Here is a 20,607-nt window from a genome sequence, read left to right on the forward strand (position 1 = left end):
TATAAAAATTATAACATATTGATATTAATATTGAGCAGAATTAATTTCAGCCTATTCGTTCAGCCATCCAAAACATTCACAGTCTCTCATGTGGCCATCGGGAAAATTATCTGCCCACCCCTGCTCTAGACAAGTATCATCAACAAAACAAATTTGAACTTATGTGAACAAGACCTTTAAGACCATAATTCTTCCTCTATGTAACACCTTTCAAAATATCTTCTTTATCTAGGTTAGTTTGACTTCAACAATCACAAAGAACTATGCACAGTAATTACCGTATATACTCGAGTATTAGCCGAGATTTTCAGCCCAAAATTTTGGGTTGAAAGTGCCCCTCTTGGCTTATACTCGAGTCACAGTAGCGGTGGGGTCGGCGGGTGAGGGGGAGAGGGCGCTGAGGTATACTTACCTAGTCCCAGCGATCCTGGCGCTCCCCCTGCCTGTCACACTGTCTTCGGTGCTGCAGCTCTTCCTGTCAGCGGTCACGTGGGACCGCTCATTAGAGAAATGAATACGCGGCTCCACCTCCCATAGGGGTGGAGCCGCATATTCATTTCTCTAATCAGCGATGCCGGTGACCGCTGACAGGAAGAGCTGCAGCACCGAAGACAGTGTGACAGGCAGAGGGAGCCGGACGCCGGGAGCAGGTAAGTATGTAATATTCACCTGTCCGCGTTCCACCCGCCGGGCGCCGCTCTGTCTTCGCGTCTATCCGCTCTGACTGTGCAGGTCAGAGGGCGCGATGACGCATATAGTGTGCGTGCCGCCCTCTGCCTGATCAGTCAGAGCAGAGAGACGCCGGGAGCTGCAAGCAGCGAGGTGAGTATGGCATTTTTTTTTTTTAAGCAGCAGCAGCAGCAATGGCAGAGATTTATGTGGAGCATCTATGGGGAAATATGAACAGCGCAGAGCACTATATGGCACAGCTATGGGGCAGTATGAACGGTGCAGAGCACTATATGGTACAGCTATGGGGCAATACTGAATGGCGCAGAGCACTATATGGCAGCTATGGGGCAATACTGAATGACGCAGAGCACTATATGGCAGCTATGGGGCAATACTGAACGGCGCAGAGCACTATATGGCAGCTATGGGGCAATACTGAACGGCGCAGAGCACTATATGGCAGCTATGGGGCAATAATGAACGGTGCAGAGCACTATATGGCACAGCTATGAGGCAATACTGAACGGCGCAGAGCACTATATGGCACAGCTATGGGGCAATAATGAACGGTGCAGAGCACTATATGGCACAGCTATGGGGCAATAATGAACGGTGCAGAGCACTATATGGCACAGCTATGGGGCAATAATGAACGGCACAGAGCACTATATGGCAGCTATGGGGCAATAATGAACGGTGCAGAGCACTATATGGCACAGCTTTATATGGCACATCTATGGGGCAATGATGAACGGTGCAGCGCACTATATGGCACAGCTTTATATGGCACATCTATGGGGCAATAATGAACGGTGCAGAGCACTATATGGCAGAGCTTTCTATGGCACATCTATGGGGCAATAATGAACAGTATGGAGTATTATATATGGCACAGCTTTATGTGGAGCATCTATGGGGCCATAATGAACGGTGAAGGGCATTATATGTGGCACAGCTTTCTATGGAGCATCTATGGGGCCATAATGAATGGTATGGAGCATCTATTTTTATTTTTGAAATTCCCCGGTAGCTGCTGCATTTCCCACCCTAGGCTTATACTCGAGTCAATAAGTTTTCCCAGTTTTTTGTGGCAAAATTAGGGGGGTCGGCTTATACTCGGGTCGGCTTATACTCGAGTATATACGGTATATTAATAGTTGAATGTATTCAGCATATTTATTTTAGAAACGTTGTATCCAAAGGAATATGAGCACGCAGACACTTTAAGAGGTCATCACTGATCTGCATGAATATGTAGGATACATATTGTTTACAACTACATAACCAATGATAAGTAGGTAAAAACTGCGTATGTAGAAAAATGCCATATTTTTTATGCTGGAACTTGAATCCGTGGAATAGGCACCCAGTATACATTTTATAAGACAGTATAATAAGAAATCAGAGCCCTGCCCACAATTATGTACAGCTAGATTATAAGTTGTAATCACGAAGGCAAAATGTCAAGTTGTAGATCAAGAGATGGTTATGTTGAACAGTATACCAGTATTTTACTATGTAGTGGAAATGCATGTATATGACATGATTTTTTTGTCTTACAGGAGCTCATGTAAAAATCACAAAAATACAATATACTGTAATATACCGTACTATCCATGTTATAAATATACTTACAGTGAAAGAAAGGATGGATGAAAACAATGTCCCTTCATCATATCTTGCCAACTTTGAAAGAACGCCTTCTAGCACTGAAACAAACTTCATAAACACAAATAATTAATATAATTAAATATAAATCAGGAATACGAAAATTATTGGCTTTATTTGCATTTATGAGACAATGGTATTTTAGCAGTAAATTTTGAATCTCTTCTCTTAATATGAAAATTTAGAAAGGGAAAAGAAAAATTGGACTTGGTCAGACTCCTGAACTGTTACAGTGTGCAGTGCGTATACATACTGTTATGAATGGCCTCTTCTCGCAGCAGGAGATCACATGACTGCAAACATGTGATCTGAACAGTTGTGATCAGGTGCCGACTATAGTGCAATGCGATTCTCTCAATGTAATATTGATAAAGGCAGATGAGAATCTAGTCGGCACGTGATCGACAGCATGCAGTCTTTTCAGTCAGAGAAACCCCTTTAAAATGGGGCAGATTTAAATTTAATGAAAATATACGGTTCGCACTGAATACAATATTCACGAAGTCCCTATTCTGCTGTTACCATTTTTCTTACTATACTGTTAATGAATATAGCACACTGCAGAAATTGTTAGGATAGTCATATCTTGCAAATTTTATAGAACTAGAGAAAAATTGTATAAAGATACGAAAAGACGTTATGAAATGGCAAGTTGCAGATACAGTACTATGCAAATGTTTTAAGCCAGTGCGAAAAAAAGCTGCTTTCAAAAATAAAAGTGTTACCGTAATAGTTTTTTTTTTATCCATTACCAAAATGCAAAGTGAATGAGCATAGGCGAAGTCTAAGTCAAATCAATATTTGCTGTGACCACTATTTGCCTTAAAAAACAGCATCAAATTTGCAAAGAGTTTTTGAAGAAACTCTGGAAGAAGATTGTTGAAAAGATCTTAGAGAACTAACCACAGATCTTCTGTGGATGCATTCTTGTACAAATGGGTCTGCTTCTTCATGTAATCCAACACAGAATCAATGATGGGAGTCGCGAGCAGTGAATATTCATTCCCTTTAGAATGGTTTACTTTTTATGTTTTTCTGATGTATACCAGGATAGGGATAAGGTTGCTATGCATACCAGGACAGGGACGAGGGGACCATACATACCAGGATAGGGATGAGGGAACCATGCATATCAGGATAGTGATGAGGGGACCATGGCTAACAGGATAGGGATGAGGGGACCATGCATATCAGGATAGGGATGAGGGGACCATGGCTAACAGGATAGGGATGAAAGGGCCATGCATACCAGGATGAAGATGAGAGGGCCATGCCTATCACTATGGGGATAAAGGGGCAATGCATACCAGGATGGGGATGAGAGGGCCATGCATACCAGGATGGGGATGAGGGCCCCATGCATACCAGGATGGGGATGAGGGCCCCATGCATACGAGAATGGGGATGAGGGGACCATGCATACCAGAATGAGGATGAAGGACCATGCATATCAGGATGGGGATGAGGCGACCATGCACACCATTTTCCTCCTCTAAAACCTAGGCGTGTTTTATGGTCCGCTGCGTCTTATAGTCCAAAAAATATGGTAGTCATCACAAGAGACTGCTGTATATACATCATATAAGAAACACCATGGCTGTTGTATATACATCACAGGAGACATGGTACTGCGATATAGACATCACAGGAAACATTGGGCTGTAGTATATACATCACAAGAGCCATGGGGCTGCAGTATAGTCATCAAAAGAGACATGGGGCTGCGGTATATTCATTACAGGAGACATGGGGCTGTGATATAGTCATCACAGGTGAGATGAGGAAGCTGTATAGTCAATCACAGGAGACATGGTGCTGTGGTATAGTCATTACAGTAGACATGGGTTATAGTAATCACAGGTAACATGGGGCTGCTGTACAGTCATCAGAGTAGATATGGGGCTGCAATACAGTCATCACAGGAGGCATGGTGCTGTGGTATAGTCATTACAGTAGACATGGGTTATAGTAATCACAGGCAACATGGGGCTGCTGTACAGTCATCAGAGTAGATATGGGGCTGCAATACAGTCATCACAGGAGGCATGGTGCTGTGGTATAGTCATTACAGTAGACATGGGTTATAGTAATCACAGGCAACATGGGGCTGCTGTACAGTCATCAGAGTAGATATGGGGCTGCAATACAGTCATCACAGGAGGCATGGTGCTGTGGTATTGTCATTACAGTAGACATGGGTTATAGTAATCACAGGCAACATGGGGCTGTTGTACAGTCATCAGAGTAGATATGGGGCTGCAATACAGTCATCACAGGAGGCATGGTGCTGTGGTATAGTCATTACAGTAGACATGGGTTATAGTAATCACAGGCAACATGGGGCTGTTGCACAGTCATCAGAGTAGATATGGGGCTGCAATACAGTCATCACAGGAGGCATGGTGCTGTGGTATAGTCATTACAGTAGACATGGGTTATAGTAATCACAGGTAACATGGGGCTGCTGTACAGTCATCAGAGTAGATATGGGGCTGCAGTACAGTCATCACAGGAGGCATGGTGCTGTGGTATTGTCATTACAGTAGACATGGGTTATAGTAATCACAGCCAACATGGGGCTGTTGCAGTCATCAGAGTAGATATGGGGCTGCAGTACAGTCATCACAGGAGGCATGGTGCTGTGGTATTGTCATTACAGTAGACATGGGTTATAGTCATCACAGGCAACATGGGGCTGCTGTACAGTCATCAGAGTAGATACGGGGCTGCACTATAGTCATCACAGGAGACATGGTGCTGTGGTATTGTCATTACAGAAGACATGCGTTATAGTCATCAAAGGCAACATGGGGCTGCAGTACAGTCATCATAGGAGACATGGTACTGTGGTATAATCATCACAGTAGACATGGGCCTGCGGCATAGCGTGTGTGGAGAAATGGCTGTCAAAGTGTCGGGGAGTGTGCTCAATATGAAGTGATCAGTTACTGTAACTGTTCCCTGCACCTGCGACTGACAGTGAACGGCTTACAGAGAAGAAATAAATTCAGTTTCTCATTGTAACGGCTTTTCAAGTTTATCTGCAGATTAAGTCTACATCTAACAGCAAATAACTTTTATGGACATGACAGGATTCTTTTCAAGGGGTTGTCAAGTTAACCTTTGTTAGAGCTGTACAAAAGCAAAATGTGCTGAAAATTTCTGAAGCAAAATGTGCTCTAGACATTTACAGAAACAATAATGCATAATACCATTTGTAACATGGTAAAGTGAAATATTGAAATACATACCTTAGAAACTAAAAGTGAAATGATTTCTTTAACAGTTTCTTCAATTAAGTCATCTATTTTGGAATGATACTGATGCTGCAAATTAAATACATAATAGTATAAGTAATCGAATATTATATCAGTAGATAGAACAAAGGGTCGAATCAAATGATATTTTCACTATTTTTAGTGTAGTATTTGGAACATCAGCAGAATAGAACCTTGAAAATGATCCATCCAATCAACACGCTTTTATTCTCGGAGGTACATTTTCCCATGTTCGATGCAGAGTTAAGCAGCTAATGGGGTTATTATTTAGATGAATTGATTTCCCATTCTCATTCAAGAGAAGGAATGTGAAGGATACTTTTTGTGTTTCCGACAATTAAGAAAGCCGTGCATTTTTCTAAAGAGTTGGTCTTGGTGGAAAGCAAAAAGACTAGAAAAAGATTCAATTAATACAACATTGCTTGCCTCACAACTTGTATTCATAAGTTAGCCTTAATGTGTTTTAGACTAAAATGGGCTTCTCTTTATGTATCTGAGAAAGCAGCAAATGAAGCATTATATTTCTCACAATATAGTTCTGCAAATATGCAATAGAAATTTCATCCACATATTGAAATAAAAAGACAAATAACCAAAATACACAAATAGCATATTCATTGTATTTGGAATTTCTTTTGTCCTAGCCAGTATCAATGTATGTAAACGCATGGTTTGAAAAAAAAAAACTTAAGGTTCTCAATTAGATAATATTGCAATATCTTGTCTTCAGAGTAAACCACTTTAAAAAAAAAATCTGCATTACAATAGTTAACGTCATTACTATCCGCTCTAGAAAACATCAAAATATTGTGTAGACAGAGAAGGGAAATGCACAAGGCACTGAAGCAGCCTCTCTGCTGTCTCCATTCAGACACACAAATATATTCAAGTTTTCAAGCTTCGCTGTAGTTAATGTATTCATTTTGTTTTTGGAATCCCCTCCAATGGGAAAAAAATAAAACCCTAAATTCGTACATTATGGTTACCGCATCATATTGTTGTAGAAAAGCAAGCACTTACCCACTGGGTAGAAAACTGGATGTTGCAATGTAATGGCCCGATAACAGGACATGAAAAGCACACAAACATAAAAACAATGAGCAATTTATGAAAAAAATAAACAAGACAAATGTAAAAAATGTATAGAGCACAAAGGATGCATTAATTATGAGAACACAAGTCATGACTAAAAGTAAAAAAATAATAGGTAAATAAAACTTAAAGGAAAAGAAATAAATAAAAATAAACACAAATAAAAACTCAGCAAACATTTCTGCTATTACAAAGCAAAAGTCCATTCAATATGATTTTCTGATATGTAATAACAGGTTAGTTTCATTTCCAGAATAAAAGGGGCTTTCAGATCTTAAAAATGTTCTTAAAGTCCCAAGCACCAGCGCTCAAGTGTAAATTATAAAATTTCTTCTATCTCCAATTGACTTCAATGATTTTACGTAAAACCATATGTAGTAAGGAAACAAAAAGGAATTTATAGCATAACTCTGGGGATAGCAGGGGATCTGAAGTTCTTTTACTTACTAGTGAACGTCTGGTAACATATAAGATTAATTACCGAAACCAAAAACCTCTAAAAAATAACTTTTAATGATACTATTAAAACTATATAAATATTTGACACACTCGTACATAATATTGAAAAAAATAGACATTAGGGGTGTATGAGAGATACCAAATAATACGGTTAACAGACTCTAGTTGGCCCTATATAGCTTTTAGCCTACCTGACAGCATTTTTTTCAGGCACTGGCAACGTTAAGCGGGAGTGCCATGTTGACTGTTTGGCCAACCTATGAGGTCAAGTAGGCTGAAAGCTCTGTAGATGCAAAGAAGACCAGCAGCATGTGTATAGTGACCTTAAAAACGTAGCAATAAGACAGAATTTTTAACATGATACTTAACAACAAGGACCGTAATAAATGGTCACACTTGATTAACATAAATCATATAGAAAAGAAGGATGTAGATAACCACATCACTTAGAAAGTAAAAATTAACTTTATTGATAAATCATAAAAAATAAGTACATACACAACTAGCCAAAATAACATACCCTAATTATTTACCAAAAACTGGAGTGTGGAACCAAATTGACCACCTCTTGTATGTGGACCAATTTTGGCTAGTTGTGTATGTACTTATTTTTTATTATTTATCAATAAAGTTATTTTTTACTTTCTAAATTATTTGGTTAGCTACACTTTTCTTTCTATATGATTTATGAAAGTTCTGTAGGGCCAATGTTTATTTTTGCGACTTTATACGTATAAGAGCGTGTCATATATTTATATAGTTTTAATACTATCATTTTATGTTATTTTTTATGGGTTTTGGTCCTCAGTTATTCCATTTGCAGGGATTGCCTGTTAGGCAATCCCCGCATGTGTTGCGGCTTTCTAACTGCTGAAAGACATAGAGCCGCAGGGACTCAAATATATTTTTCGAGAATGCTGAAGACACTCTGCTAGCACCAGAGCATGTTCGGGTAACACCTTATCTGAGCACATTTGCTCATCACTATTTATTAACTTAAAATGGGAGCAGACGGATTGAGAAGATTTGACAGAAATATTAGAGCAGCAGATGTGACCTAGGAGTCCAGGCCTTAGTTTTGGTTATGTGCACCTTGGAGTAACAGTGCAGTGGACCTGTCATTATGATATGATGCCCTGTAATACAGCAGAATTTATGCTAATCCACTGATGGCAGTTAGCATTGATAATTGCATGGCTAAATGATTTCACCCATCATAACTGAAATCTTAAATATGCCATCTAAAAATGTATTTAGTCAGATATAATTGTGTTGATTGCTGCATAACAAAAGAACCAGAATGACTGAGCTTAAAGTCTGCAATCAATGTAAAGGAAGAACCATTTACATTCTACTGTTGTTGATTGAAATGATCATAGTAACGAGATCTCTAGTTGGAAATTCACAATATTGTACAGTACAAACCCAGCCTGTAAAATAAAGGGTCATTCCCAAAAACACAAGTGATCCCATATCTATTGGATAGGAAATAACTTCTATATAAATAAACTAAATAATTGCTGATCATCTAGGAGCCGCAACGATCCCAAAGGAGGAGACCTGCAGCCCTGTCCTGAATAAAGCAGAGATGTGCATGATCGACCTCAGCTCCATCCATTGTCTATAGGGACATCAGAAATAGCCAACATACAATAAATAGAGGGGAGGCTGAATAGGCTTTCCTCCACGCCATTCATAAAGAGGCTTCAAAGTCCCAATTTTGGGGTTACATAAATTGAAAAAAAGACATAGGTCCATCAAGTTCAACCTTTGTCCATCAGTTACACATTCTCTAACACTAGATTATTTATAACTCACAATGCCATTTGTTGTGAGAAAATTATTTATCTCATTTAAATCCTGTTCTAGGATCAGCAATTACTACCTTTTGTGGTAGGGATTCTACAGTCTACATACTCTAACTGTAAAGAACCCTTTCCTATTCAGCTGCTGGAATCACCTTTCCTACACACATAATGAATATAAGGTTACAGCACCTTGATCTCAAAATCACTGGGAGTCCCAGCACCTGGATCTCCAGCAATCGGCAAGATCTCTTACCCAACCCTATCCTATTAGTCCACAACAATAATTAGGCAGGTGGTATGTGTCAAAACATTTGGTGGAAAAGCTTTGATGAATTGGGGTCCATATGTTAGGACACCCTTTTGTATAGTAAACATTTACACTGTAATCCTCTTTCAGGAAAATGCTGCAAAGTACCTAAATTAACAAATCAAGTACTCACCCTTCCACAGACCAGCAACAGATGTTCATCGCTGCAGTGGTTTTCAATCCAATGTGCCCATCACCGCTGTAGCTAATCACTGAGTTCAGCGGCTATGAAGAAGTAAATTACATGAGCTGCAAGATAAGTGATTATCTACACCGATGGACACATTGTCAGCACTGCAGCTAAATCACTGAGACCAGCGGAGTGGAGGACACCTGTCACTGAACCCAAGGAAGGCGAGTACCTGCTGTGTTTGTTATGTTCGCCATTTTACAGTGTTTGGTGGACTTTTAACTTGTTGAAAATTTTTAATTACAGGTCTTTTGTGGATTGAACTAGAGGTTCTCCCCAGGAACATCAATGAGACTTTCTTTCTTTGACCTCATTTAGTTACTTACCACGATATACTAATACTCTATAAGACCTGCCAATTAATGAAGTTTTGATTTGGTTATCAAGCTATAATAATCTGAACCTCATAAAAGTTGCCTTGACTTCATCAGTTGTTTTAACATTACACCTGATCAGAACTGTACTAGAGTGTACAGTATCAGAAATAAGTGACATATCCCAGGTGGGAGAGATAAGGATAACAGCCAGTAGTACTAGAACTATCACCAAACTTGTCATCTGACACCTCCAATTAACACGCTGCATTATGGGAATAATTTTTGATCTTCATCAGAATAATTTACTGAGCCGAAAAAAATGACTATGTGGCCTAGAATGTAAAAAGTCAAAGCCAGCTCTATATAGATCCTAAACAAGGCAGAAATTCAGGATATTCAAGCTCAGCAGCTGGAAGATTTCCAGAGAGTGTGTTATAATATAGTACAATCCGCAGTGGCAATGTAGGATCAGGGCAAGGAGTGTAATTCACAAAAACTTTTTTGTGTGTATGTTTCTTGTACAAGTAATCGGACAAATGCTGTCTACAGGTAGGAAGAAGAAAAATTAGGATGTTTTTGTAAGATCAACACAAAGCAAGCTGCTTGAAACCTATTTTGTATGTTGTAAAAATATATGTTCCTAGACGTAGAACATGAGCACAAACTAAAAGTAGGATCAAAATAAAAAAAGCATATGAAACATTTATTTGCTCAGATGGTAATGGGTGTTTACAGCTTCATATGCGACATCATTTCAGAGTGATCCTTTATCCGCTTCCGATATAGCAAACCTAAACTCTATCAGGGCAATGGTAAAGTACTCACCTCTTGTCCACCATCAAGAACACAGAGCTTAGAGCACTGCTTTTTGGCATCCACCAAGACATTAAACATTGTGCATACGGAGGCAGGAATCCGCAGATCAGTAGATTTAGTTGTTCTTTGTAGTTTAACCTCAAATGCAGTCCGTGTCCTATATCATCAAGTGACAAATTAGAAAAAAAATTAGGAGTTACAATTTTCAGAACTACTATTGTACATCCTCAACCCCATAAAGACCAGCATGTTTTGAGCATTTAAAAGTTTTTTTTTTTGCATTTTAGCAAATCACTAAAGTAGCACTTTTTTGGACTGCAGATAATTAGTGATAACTTCTTTCGGCAGAGGAATAGAAAAAAGCTGACAATTTTGCAATTATTGTTGTTGGTTACATCAGATTAATACTTGTTTCTTCTATGTATTTAAATGTGGAGGTAGGCTCTTGATTTTTATTAGAGGAGTTGGATGAGTTTGGATTGACGAGGTTACCAAAAGGTTTTTATTTTCTTAGTTAATTGTTTCAAATCATTATTTTGCACGAACACAACCGACCCCCATGTAAAAATAAATTGTAGGTTTTTGAAGACGCTGCTTAATATTTGTAAAATATGCATCCATTTTTGTTTGAAATTTAGTTATATATATACTGGAGGAAAATTAATCTCAATAATTCAGTCACAATTTTTAAGACACACATAATAATGGTGTGTATAATGCTCATAATAAGTGTCCCAAAGATCAGCTATGCTTCTACCATACAAGCATGAACAGTGCAAGATGTTAGGTCATCAATATAAGACGTACAGTACGTGACACCATAAAACATTTTTGGAAAAAAGGGCAATTTGATCAAATTATTTAGTGGAAAAAGATTTTTATGACTGAAAAAATAGTGATTATCCTGAACAAAAAAGTTAATGAGTTCATGAAAAAATACACAATTGCAAAAACAGCGGGGGGTGGGGGGTGGGGGGTGGGTGTTGTTGAATTGTTCTGGAATAGTGTACCTAAGACGTTAACAGAGCATTTTGTATGAGGGCCCTTGAGTTGGTCAGGTATTGTTCAATCTCACACCTTGGTCGGCCAATGTTAACTATAACACATATCAATAATTTAATTAAACTGTACTAATCCTAACTGCCATTCTCATGTGGGTAGACCAAGACATTTTGGTTTAAACTTGAGGAAATCACAAAAATAAATATGTTTTACATCCTGCTGTACTTGCTTTTTTCACTAAAAGCACAGCAAAAACTGATGGCAACGTATTTGCTGAGATTTTGCTCTTACTCATTGCTTTCTATGGAGGAAAAAATGCTGAAAGTATTAAATTAAAACCAATAAAAGAAACTGGCTGCAGTCACCCTATCCGAGTCCAGCACTGAGCCACCACCCCTGCATGCAGTGTCTGTTATCGTCTGCAGCGCTGATGTCAGGTCGACAGCACTGCAATCAGTAACTGAGCTCAGAGGTTCGGGCCGAGTTTATGGCTGTAGTTTCTGTGCTCACTGATGAACGCAGAGACTCAGAGCTGGACCCAGATAGAGTGGCTAAAGTTCAGTTTGTTTGTTTTTTTAAATATACTCCAGAAGACGACTAAAAACTCCTTACGTTTTTTCCAGTAGGAGACTTAAAGGCAATCTATCAGCAGATTTTTGTTATGCAATCTGAAGACAGCATGCTGTAGGGGTTAAAACACAGATTTCAGCAATGTCTCTCTTATTACTCAGTCCTATTGTTCATTTGCTATGATTGTTTTAGCAACATGAGCTTGTCATTGCCTCCTGGTCCAAAGTGGCACCCTTCTGTGATAAGCAGCCCACTGTCTATAGACATTGTATATACAAGAGCATGGTGTGGGCAGGATTAGCTTTCTTAGCTCTGCTGCACTGCTAAATCTAAAAACTCTGTATCAGAACAGCGGCACCCAATAAACTAAGTGATACATCGCTGTATTCAACGTCTCTTTGCCTACATTTTGGTGCTCTAAGATGAGGTAGCAAAAACCTGCTGACAGATTCTCTTTAACCCCCAAGGGTGTTTGCATGTTAATGACCGGGCCAATTTTTACAATTCTAACCACTGTCCCTTCATGACGTTATAACTCTGAAACGCTTGCATGGATCCCAGTGATTCTGATAATGTTTTCTGGTGACATATTGTACTTAAGGTTAGTGGTAAAATTTCCTTGACATAACTTGCGTTTATTTGTGAAAAAATGGAAATTTGGCAAAAATGTTGAATGTTTCGCAATTTTCCAACTTTGAATTTTCATTCCCTTATATCACAGAGATATGTCACACAAAATACTTACTAATTAACATTTCCCACATGTCTACTTTACATAAGCACAATTTTGGAACCAAATTTTTTTTTTTTGCTAGGGCGTTATAAGGGTTAAAAGTTGACCAACAATTACTCATTTTTACAACACCATTTTTTTTAGGGACCACATCACATTTGAAGTCACTTTGAGGGGTCTATATAATAGAAAATACCCAAGTGTGACACCATTCTAAAAACTGCACCCCTTAAGGTGCTGAAAACCACATTCAAGAAGTTTATTAACCCTTTAGGTGTTTCACAGGAATTTTTGGAATGTTTTTTAAAAAATTTTTTTTACATTTAACCGTTTTTCACAAAAACATTACTTCAGATCCAATTTGTTTTATTTTACCAAGGGTAACAGGAAAAATTGGACACCAAAAGTTGTTGTACAATTTGTCCTGAGTACGTCGATACCCCATATGTGGGGGTAAACCACTCTTTGGGCATTTTGAACCCCCAAGTGCTTCACAGAAGTTTATAATGTAGAGCCGTAAAAATAAAAGTTCTTTTTTTTTTTTACAAAAATGATTTTTCGCCCCCAATTCTTTTATTTTCCCAAGGGTAACTGGAGAAATTGGAACCCAAACTTGTTGTCCAATTTGTCCTGAGTACGCTGATACACGATATGTGGGGGTAAACCACTGTTTGGGCGCATGGCAGAGCTCAGAAGGGAAGGAGCGCCATTTGACTTTTCAATGCAAAATTGGCTGGAAATGAGATAGGACGCCATGTCTCGTTTGGAGAGCCCTTGATGTGCCTAAACAGTGTAAACCCCCAAAAGTGACCCCATTTTGGAAAGTATAACCCCTAAGGAACTTATCTAGATGTGTCGTGAGCACTTTGAACCCCCAAGTTATTCACAGAAGTTTATAATGTAGAGTCGTGAAAATTAAAAAATCATTTTTTCCCACAAGAATGATCTTTTAGCCCCCAATTTTGTATTTTCCCAAGGGTATCTGGAGAAATTGAACCCCAAAAGTTGTTTTGCAATTTGTCCTGAGTATTCTGACACCCCATATGTGGGAAAAAACTACTGTTTGGGTGCATGGCAGAGCTTGGAATGGAAGAAGTGGCGTTTTGCAATGCAGACTTTGATGGAATGGTCTGCGGGCTTCACGTTGCGTTTGCAGAGCCCCTGATGTACCTAAACAGTAGAAACCACCCCACTAATGACCCCATATTGGAAACTAGGCCCCCACGGACCTTATCTAGATATATTGTGGGAACTTTGAACCCCCAAGTGTTTCACTAAAGTTTATAACGCAGAGCTGAGAAAATAAAAAAACAAATTTCCACAAAAATGATTTTTAGCCCCCAGTTATATATTTTCCCAAGGGTAACAAGAGAAATTGGACCCCAGAAGTTGTTGTTCAATTTGTCCTGAGTACGCTGATACCCCATATGTGGGGGTAAACCACTGTTTGGGCACACGGCAGAGCTTGTAAGTGAAGGAGCACCGTTTTACTTTTTCAACGCAGAATTGGATGGAATCGAGATCGGACGTCATGCTGTGTTTGCAGAGCCCCTGGTGTGCCTAAACAGTGGAAACCTCCCAATTCTAACTCCAACCCTAACCCCAACACAGCCCTAACCGTAATCACACTCCTAACCCCAAAACACCCCTAGCCCTAATCCAACCCTAACCACACCCCTAACCCGAACACACCCCTAACCGTAATCCCAACCCCAACACAACCCCAACCCACCCCTGACCCCAACACACCCCTAACCCTAATCCCAACCCTAACCATACCCCTAACCCTGACACACCTCTAACCCAACCGTAAACTTAATCCAAACCCAAACCCCAACTCTAGACCCAACCCTAACTTTAGGCCCAACCCTAACCCTAATAGGAAAATGGAAATAAATACATTTTTTCATTTTATTATTTTTCCCTAACTAAGGCGGTGATAAAGGGGGATTTGATTTACTCTTTATAGTGGGATTTCATGTTTGGCAGCTGTCACACATTAAAAGACGCTTTTTATTGCAAAAATATTTTTTGTGTTACCACATTCTGAGAGCCATAATTTTTCCATATTTTGGTCCACGGAGTCATGTGAGGTCTTGTTTTTTGCGGGACGAGTTGACGTTTTTCTTCGTACGATTTTAGGGCACGTGACATTTTTTGATCGCTTTTATTCCGATTTTTGTTAGGCAGAATGAACAAAAAACAGCAATTCGTGAATTTCTTTTGTGGGGGGCGTTTATACCGTTCTGCGTTTGGTAAAATTGATAAAGCAGTTTTATTCTTCGGGTTCAGTACGATTATAGCGATACCTCATTTATATCTTTTTTTAAGGTTTTGGCGCTTTTATACAATAAAAACTATTTTATAGAAAAAATAATTATTTTTGCACTGCTTTATTCTGAGGGCTATAACTTTTCTATATTTTTTGCTGATGACGCTGTATGGCAGCTCGTTTTTTGCAGGACAAGATGACGCACATGTACCAACACTATATGCACATATGCACTGACACTATAATTAACTATTAATATATGCTTTCACTAGATATACCTGCCGTTGTCTGTCGCATTGCTTATTAGCTGATATACATTTGCAATTAACCATCAGTATTTTTATTTATATCAAATATGCACATATGCACTTTCCAATTGGCATTTCGTATATATGTTATTTGGATTTTCTGCTGTGATTTATTGTTACTTCTTAACTTCAGCTGTGTCTTCCGTGTTTAGCGGCCTTTTTACTGGCGTTTTCATCTCATTTGCACCTTATTTCAATGTTACTCTATAATTAATAAAATTATAATTTTTTCACTCATTTTGGGCTTTTTCAATTTGGTTCTCTCCTTTTGCGGTCAGCTCTCAGATTAGGTAGCAAAAACCTGATGACAGATTCCATTTATTGTTACTGCTCAAGCTTCATTCCTTAATTTGCCTAAAATAAAAACAATTAAAATGAATACTTTTGGAACAGCTAACCTTTTAACACAGGCTTCTATCATATCACTTGCCATTAGTTTCAGTCGTTGCTCCAGATGGTTGGCAAATTCTGTTTCTGGCCAGTGGAGATCATGGATAAAGTCTTGTAGAGCATCCAACTTCCAGAACAAATCTTCTGACGTTGCTGAACCATTCCTATGTGATAAAGTCTAGATGTTACTTTTGCTGCAAAGTTACAAACACAACAATACATAGGCTTTTCCTATGGATAATCTCATGAAGCTCATCAATTTATATTGCCCGGACAACACGTATATCTTGTTATTGCATATTTTACCACATATGAAAAAAAATTCTACATTAATTGCTAAGCCAAGGACAATTTATATTTTTGGTTATAAGGCTGAAATATTTAGCTATCATCAATGATAAGTTTGAAAATAAATTTTTTTGTCTTTCATTTTTATTGTGCCCTGATTTTAAGCTAAAAAATTATTTAATGATTCCTGCATAACATATCAATAAAACCACTGTTTTGAGTTACTCTATTGCTTACTTATGGATGCATTAAACATAACATGGTTTATAATAATAATAAAAATAAAAAATACATGCAAAATTTTGATCATCATAAAAATTTAAGGCACATCAAATAAAAATGCTAACTTATTATTTTGTTTTCTTCAAGCTAATACTGTATATTTAAAAATCATTTGTCATTATTAGGTATGAGAGAATGTGCTCAGTGATACTCAAACATCACTCGAGTATCTCAGTGCTTGGCACTTGATGAGTATTGTCTGGTGCTCAGATTTGAAGCTCGAATCCTCACCTCGCATGTTTGACACCTGTTACACAGCCAATAAGCATGCAGGACTGCCTGCCAGTCACTGTAATGCCATAGCCATCTTGGTAGTGGCACTACTATGATTGGCTGGCCACATTACCTCATCAGAGGTTATACAGGACAGGCGCCACGATGCTCAGATCACTGACACCATTGCACAGTTCAGTCACAGTTCTGATTGGACTGAGAGCAGTTATCCAGGCCTGTGTGTGCACAGTTTAATCAGAGTCCTCTAGTGTTGCCACTGATGCTGAACCATCATACTAGCCATACCTAACCATCATACAACCTTGAAAGCACCAACTGTAGTACCTCATTTGAATATTATGAGCCAAGTATAGTTGTGGTACTCCTACATTCCTAGAAGTTATGCATAGTGCAAAGCCTTCCAAAAATTACAAGCAGTCATATATGCAAATTGTCTCTTCCAAGAGGAAGAGGACTAGAACTTTAGTGCCACCTATTGGAAGTAGCAACCCTAACAGTCAATGTTGACCCTTTAATGAGCCTTGTGACATGACTTAGGATAAAAGCCAAACCAGAATCTCAATTTACAGACACTGTTTCGGGTACTGCCCCTCGCAGTGCAAAGTAGAGATCTGGTTTGGCTTACAAGGTTCATTAAAGGGTCGACATTGACTGTTAGGATTGCCACTTCCAATAGGTGGTAGTAGAGTTCTAGTCCTCTTCCTCTCTGAAGAGACAAATTGCATATTTCCCAGAAGAGCATAGCAGCTTTAAGTCTCCTTATCTCGACATGCTTAACATGTCACTTTCAGCAAGAAGAAACAATACTTCTTGGATCCCCGTCAGACGCCTATCACTCAGCCAAACCAGATCTCCACTTTGCACTGACGAGGGGCAGTACCCCGAAACACAGTGTCTGCAAATTGAGATTCTGGTTTGGATTTTATCCTAAGTCATGTCACAAGGCTCTTTAACCCCTTCCCGACCTGTGACACAGCGTATGCGTCATGAAAGTCGGTGCCAATCCGACCTGTGACGCATATGCTGTGTCACAGAAAGATCGCGTCCCTGCAGGCCGGGTGAAAGGGTTAACTCCAATTTCACCCGGCCTGCAGGGACAGGGGGAGTGGTAGTTTAGCCCAGGGGGGGTGGCTTCACCCCCCCCCCGTGGCTACGATCGCTCTGATTGGCTGTTGAAAGTGAAACTGCCAATCAGAGCGATTTGTAATATTTCACCTAAAAAGCTGGTGAAATATTACAATCCAGCCATGGCCGATGCTGCAATATCATCGGCCATGGCTGGAAACACTGATGTGCCCCCACCCCACCGATCGCCCACCCGCCCCCCGATCTGTGGTCCGCTCCCCTCCGTCCTGTGCTCCGCTCCCCCGTCCTCCTGTCCGCTCCCCCGTGCTCCAATCACACCCCCGTGCTCCAATCAAACCCCCCCACACTCCGATCACCCCCGTGCTCCGATTTCCCCCCCGTGCTCCGATCCACCCCCCTGCACAGCGATCCCCCACCCCGTGCTCCAATCCACCCCCCTGTGTTCCGATCCACCTCCCCATGCTCCGATCCACCCCCCCGTGCTCCGACGCTCCCCCCGTGCCCTGATCTCCCACCCCCCCTTATACTTACCTCCCGGGATTCATCCGTCTTCTTTCCTGGGCGCCGCCATCTTCCAAAATGGCGGGCGCATGTGCAGTGCGCCCGCCGAATCTGCCGGCCGGCAGATTCGTTCCAAAGTGAGTTTTGATCACTGAGATATAACCTATCTCAGTGATCAAAATAAAAAAAAATAGTAAATGACCCCCCCTCCCCCTTTGTCACCCCCATAGGTAGGGACAATAAAAAAATAAAGAATTTTTTTTTTTTCTACACTAAGGTTAGAATAGGGTTAGGGTTAGGGGTAGGGTTAGGGCTAGGGTTAGGGGTAGGGTTAGGGCTAGGGTTAGGGTTTCGGTATGTGCACACGTATTCTGTTCCTCTGCGGATTTTTCCGCTGCGGATTTGATAAATCCGCAGTGCTAAACCGCTGTGGATTTATCGCGGATTTACCGCGGTTTTTCTGCGCATTTCACTGCGGTTTTACAACTGCGATTTTCTATTGGAGCAGTTGTAAAACCGCTGCGGAATCCGCAGAAAGAAGTGACATGCTGTGGAATGTAAACCGCTGCGTTTCCATGCAGTTTTTCCGCAGCATGTGTACAGCGATTTTTGTTTCCCATAGGTTTACATTGAACTGTAAACTCATGGGAAACTGCTGCGGATCTGCAGCGTTTTCCGCAGCGTGTGCACATACCTTTAGAATTAGGCTATGTGCACACGGTGCGTATTTTGCTGCGGATCTGCAGCAGATTAGCCGCTGCGGATTCGCAGCAGTGTTCCATCAGGTTTGCAGTTCCATGTAAACATATGGAAAACCAAATCCGCTGTGCCCATGGTGCGGAAAATACCACGCGGAAATGCTGCGTTGTATTTTCCGCAGCATGTCAATTCTTTGTGCGGATTCCGCAGCGTTTTACACCTGTTCCTCAATAGGAATCCACAGGTGAAATCCGCACAAAAAACACTGGAAATCCACGGTAAATCCGCAGGTAAAAAGCAGTGCCCTTTACCCGCGGATTTTTCAAAAATGATGCTGAAAAATCTCACACGAATCCGCAACGTGGGCACATAGCCTTAGGGTTAGGGTTGGAATTAGGGTTGTGGTTAGGGGTGTGATTAGGGTTATGGCTACAGTTGGGATTAGGGTTAGGGGTGTGTTGGGGTTAGTGTTGGAGTTAGAATTGAGGGGTTTCCACTGTTTAGGCACATCAGGGGTCTCCAAACGCAACATGGCGCCACCATTGATTCCAGCCAATCTTGTATTCATAAAGTCAAATGGTGCTCCCTCAATTCCGAGCCCCGACGTGCGCCCAAACAGTGGTTTACCCCCCACATATGGGGTACCAGCATACTCAGGACAAACTGCGCAACAATTACTGGGGTCCAATTTCTCCTGTAACCCTTGGGAAAATAAAAAATTCTGGGCTAAAAAATTATTTTTGAGGAAAGAAAACGTATTTATTATTTTCACGGCTCTGTGTTATAAACTTCTGTAAAGCACTTGGGGGTTGAAAGTGCTCACCACATATCTAGATAAGTTCCTTTCGGGGTCTAGTTTCCAAAATGGGGTCATTTGTGGGGGGTTTCTACTGTTTAGGCACACCAGGGGCTCTGCAAACGCAACGTGACGCCCGCAGACCATTCCATCAAAGTCTGCATTTCAAAAGTCACTACTTCCCTTCGGAGCCCCGACGTGTGCCCAAACAGTGGTTTACCCCCACACATGGGGTATCAGCGTACTCAGGACAAACTGGACAACAACTTTTGTGGTCCAATTTCTCCTGTAACCCTTGGGAAAATAAAAAATTCTGGGCTAAAAAATTATTTTTGAGGAAAGAAAACGTATTTATTATTTTCACGGCTCTGTGTTATAAACTTCTGTAAAGCACTTGGGGGTTGAAAGTGCGCACCACATATCTAGATAAGTTCCTTTGGGGGTCTAGTTTCCAAAATGGGGTCATTTGTGGGGGGTTTCTACTGTTTAGGCACACCAGGGGCTCTGCAAACGCAACGTGACGCCCGCAGACCATTCCATCAAAGTTTGCATTTCAAAAGTCACTACTTCCCTTCTGAGCCCCGACGTGTGCCCAAACAGTGGTTTACCCCCACACATGGGGTATCAGCGTACTCAGGACAAACTGGACAACAACTTTTGTGGTCCAATTTCTCCTGTAACCCTTGGGAAAATAAAAAATTCTGGGCTAAATAATTATTTTTGAGGAAAGAAAACGTATTTATTATTTTCACTGCTCTGTGTTATGAACTTCTGTGAAGCACTTGGGGGTTCAAAGTGCTCACCTCGCATCTAGATAAGTTCCTTTCGGGGTCTAGTTT

General features: G+C 40.4%; 1 protein-coding gene across 7 annotated transcripts in view; it reads right to left on the bottom strand.

The window, feature by feature from the left end:
- Positions 1-20,607, bottom strand: part of CADPS2 (calcium dependent secretion activator 2) — an 854,105-nt gene that overhangs the window by 135,661 nt on the left and 697,837 nt on the right. For 4 of the 7 annotated variants that reach the window (XM_069764895.1, XM_069764892.1, XM_069764890.1 and 1 more), the window contains 5 exons: positions 15,891-16,046; positions 10,617-10,764; positions 6,639-6,653; positions 5,592-5,666; positions 2,308-2,391 (listed from right to left, as the gene is read on the bottom strand). In XM_069764895.1, the coding sequence (XP_069620996.1) occupies positions 2,308-2,391; positions 5,592-5,666; positions 6,639-6,653; positions 10,617-10,764; positions 15,891-16,046 (478 nt within the window). The remainder of the gene's footprint in view (positions 1-2,307; positions 2,392-5,591; positions 5,667-6,638; positions 6,654-10,616; positions 10,765-15,890; positions 16,047-20,607) is intronic. The other 3 variants (XM_069764893.1, XM_069764891.1, XM_069764888.1) reach the window with 1 other exon arrangement.

The sequence above is a fragment of the Ranitomeya imitator genome, chromosome 4 (genome assembly GCF_032444005.1).
Source record: "Ranitomeya imitator isolate aRanImi1 chromosome 4, aRanImi1.pri, whole genome shotgun sequence".
Taxonomy (NCBI): domain Eukaryota; kingdom Metazoa; phylum Chordata; class Amphibia; order Anura; family Dendrobatidae; genus Ranitomeya; species Ranitomeya imitator.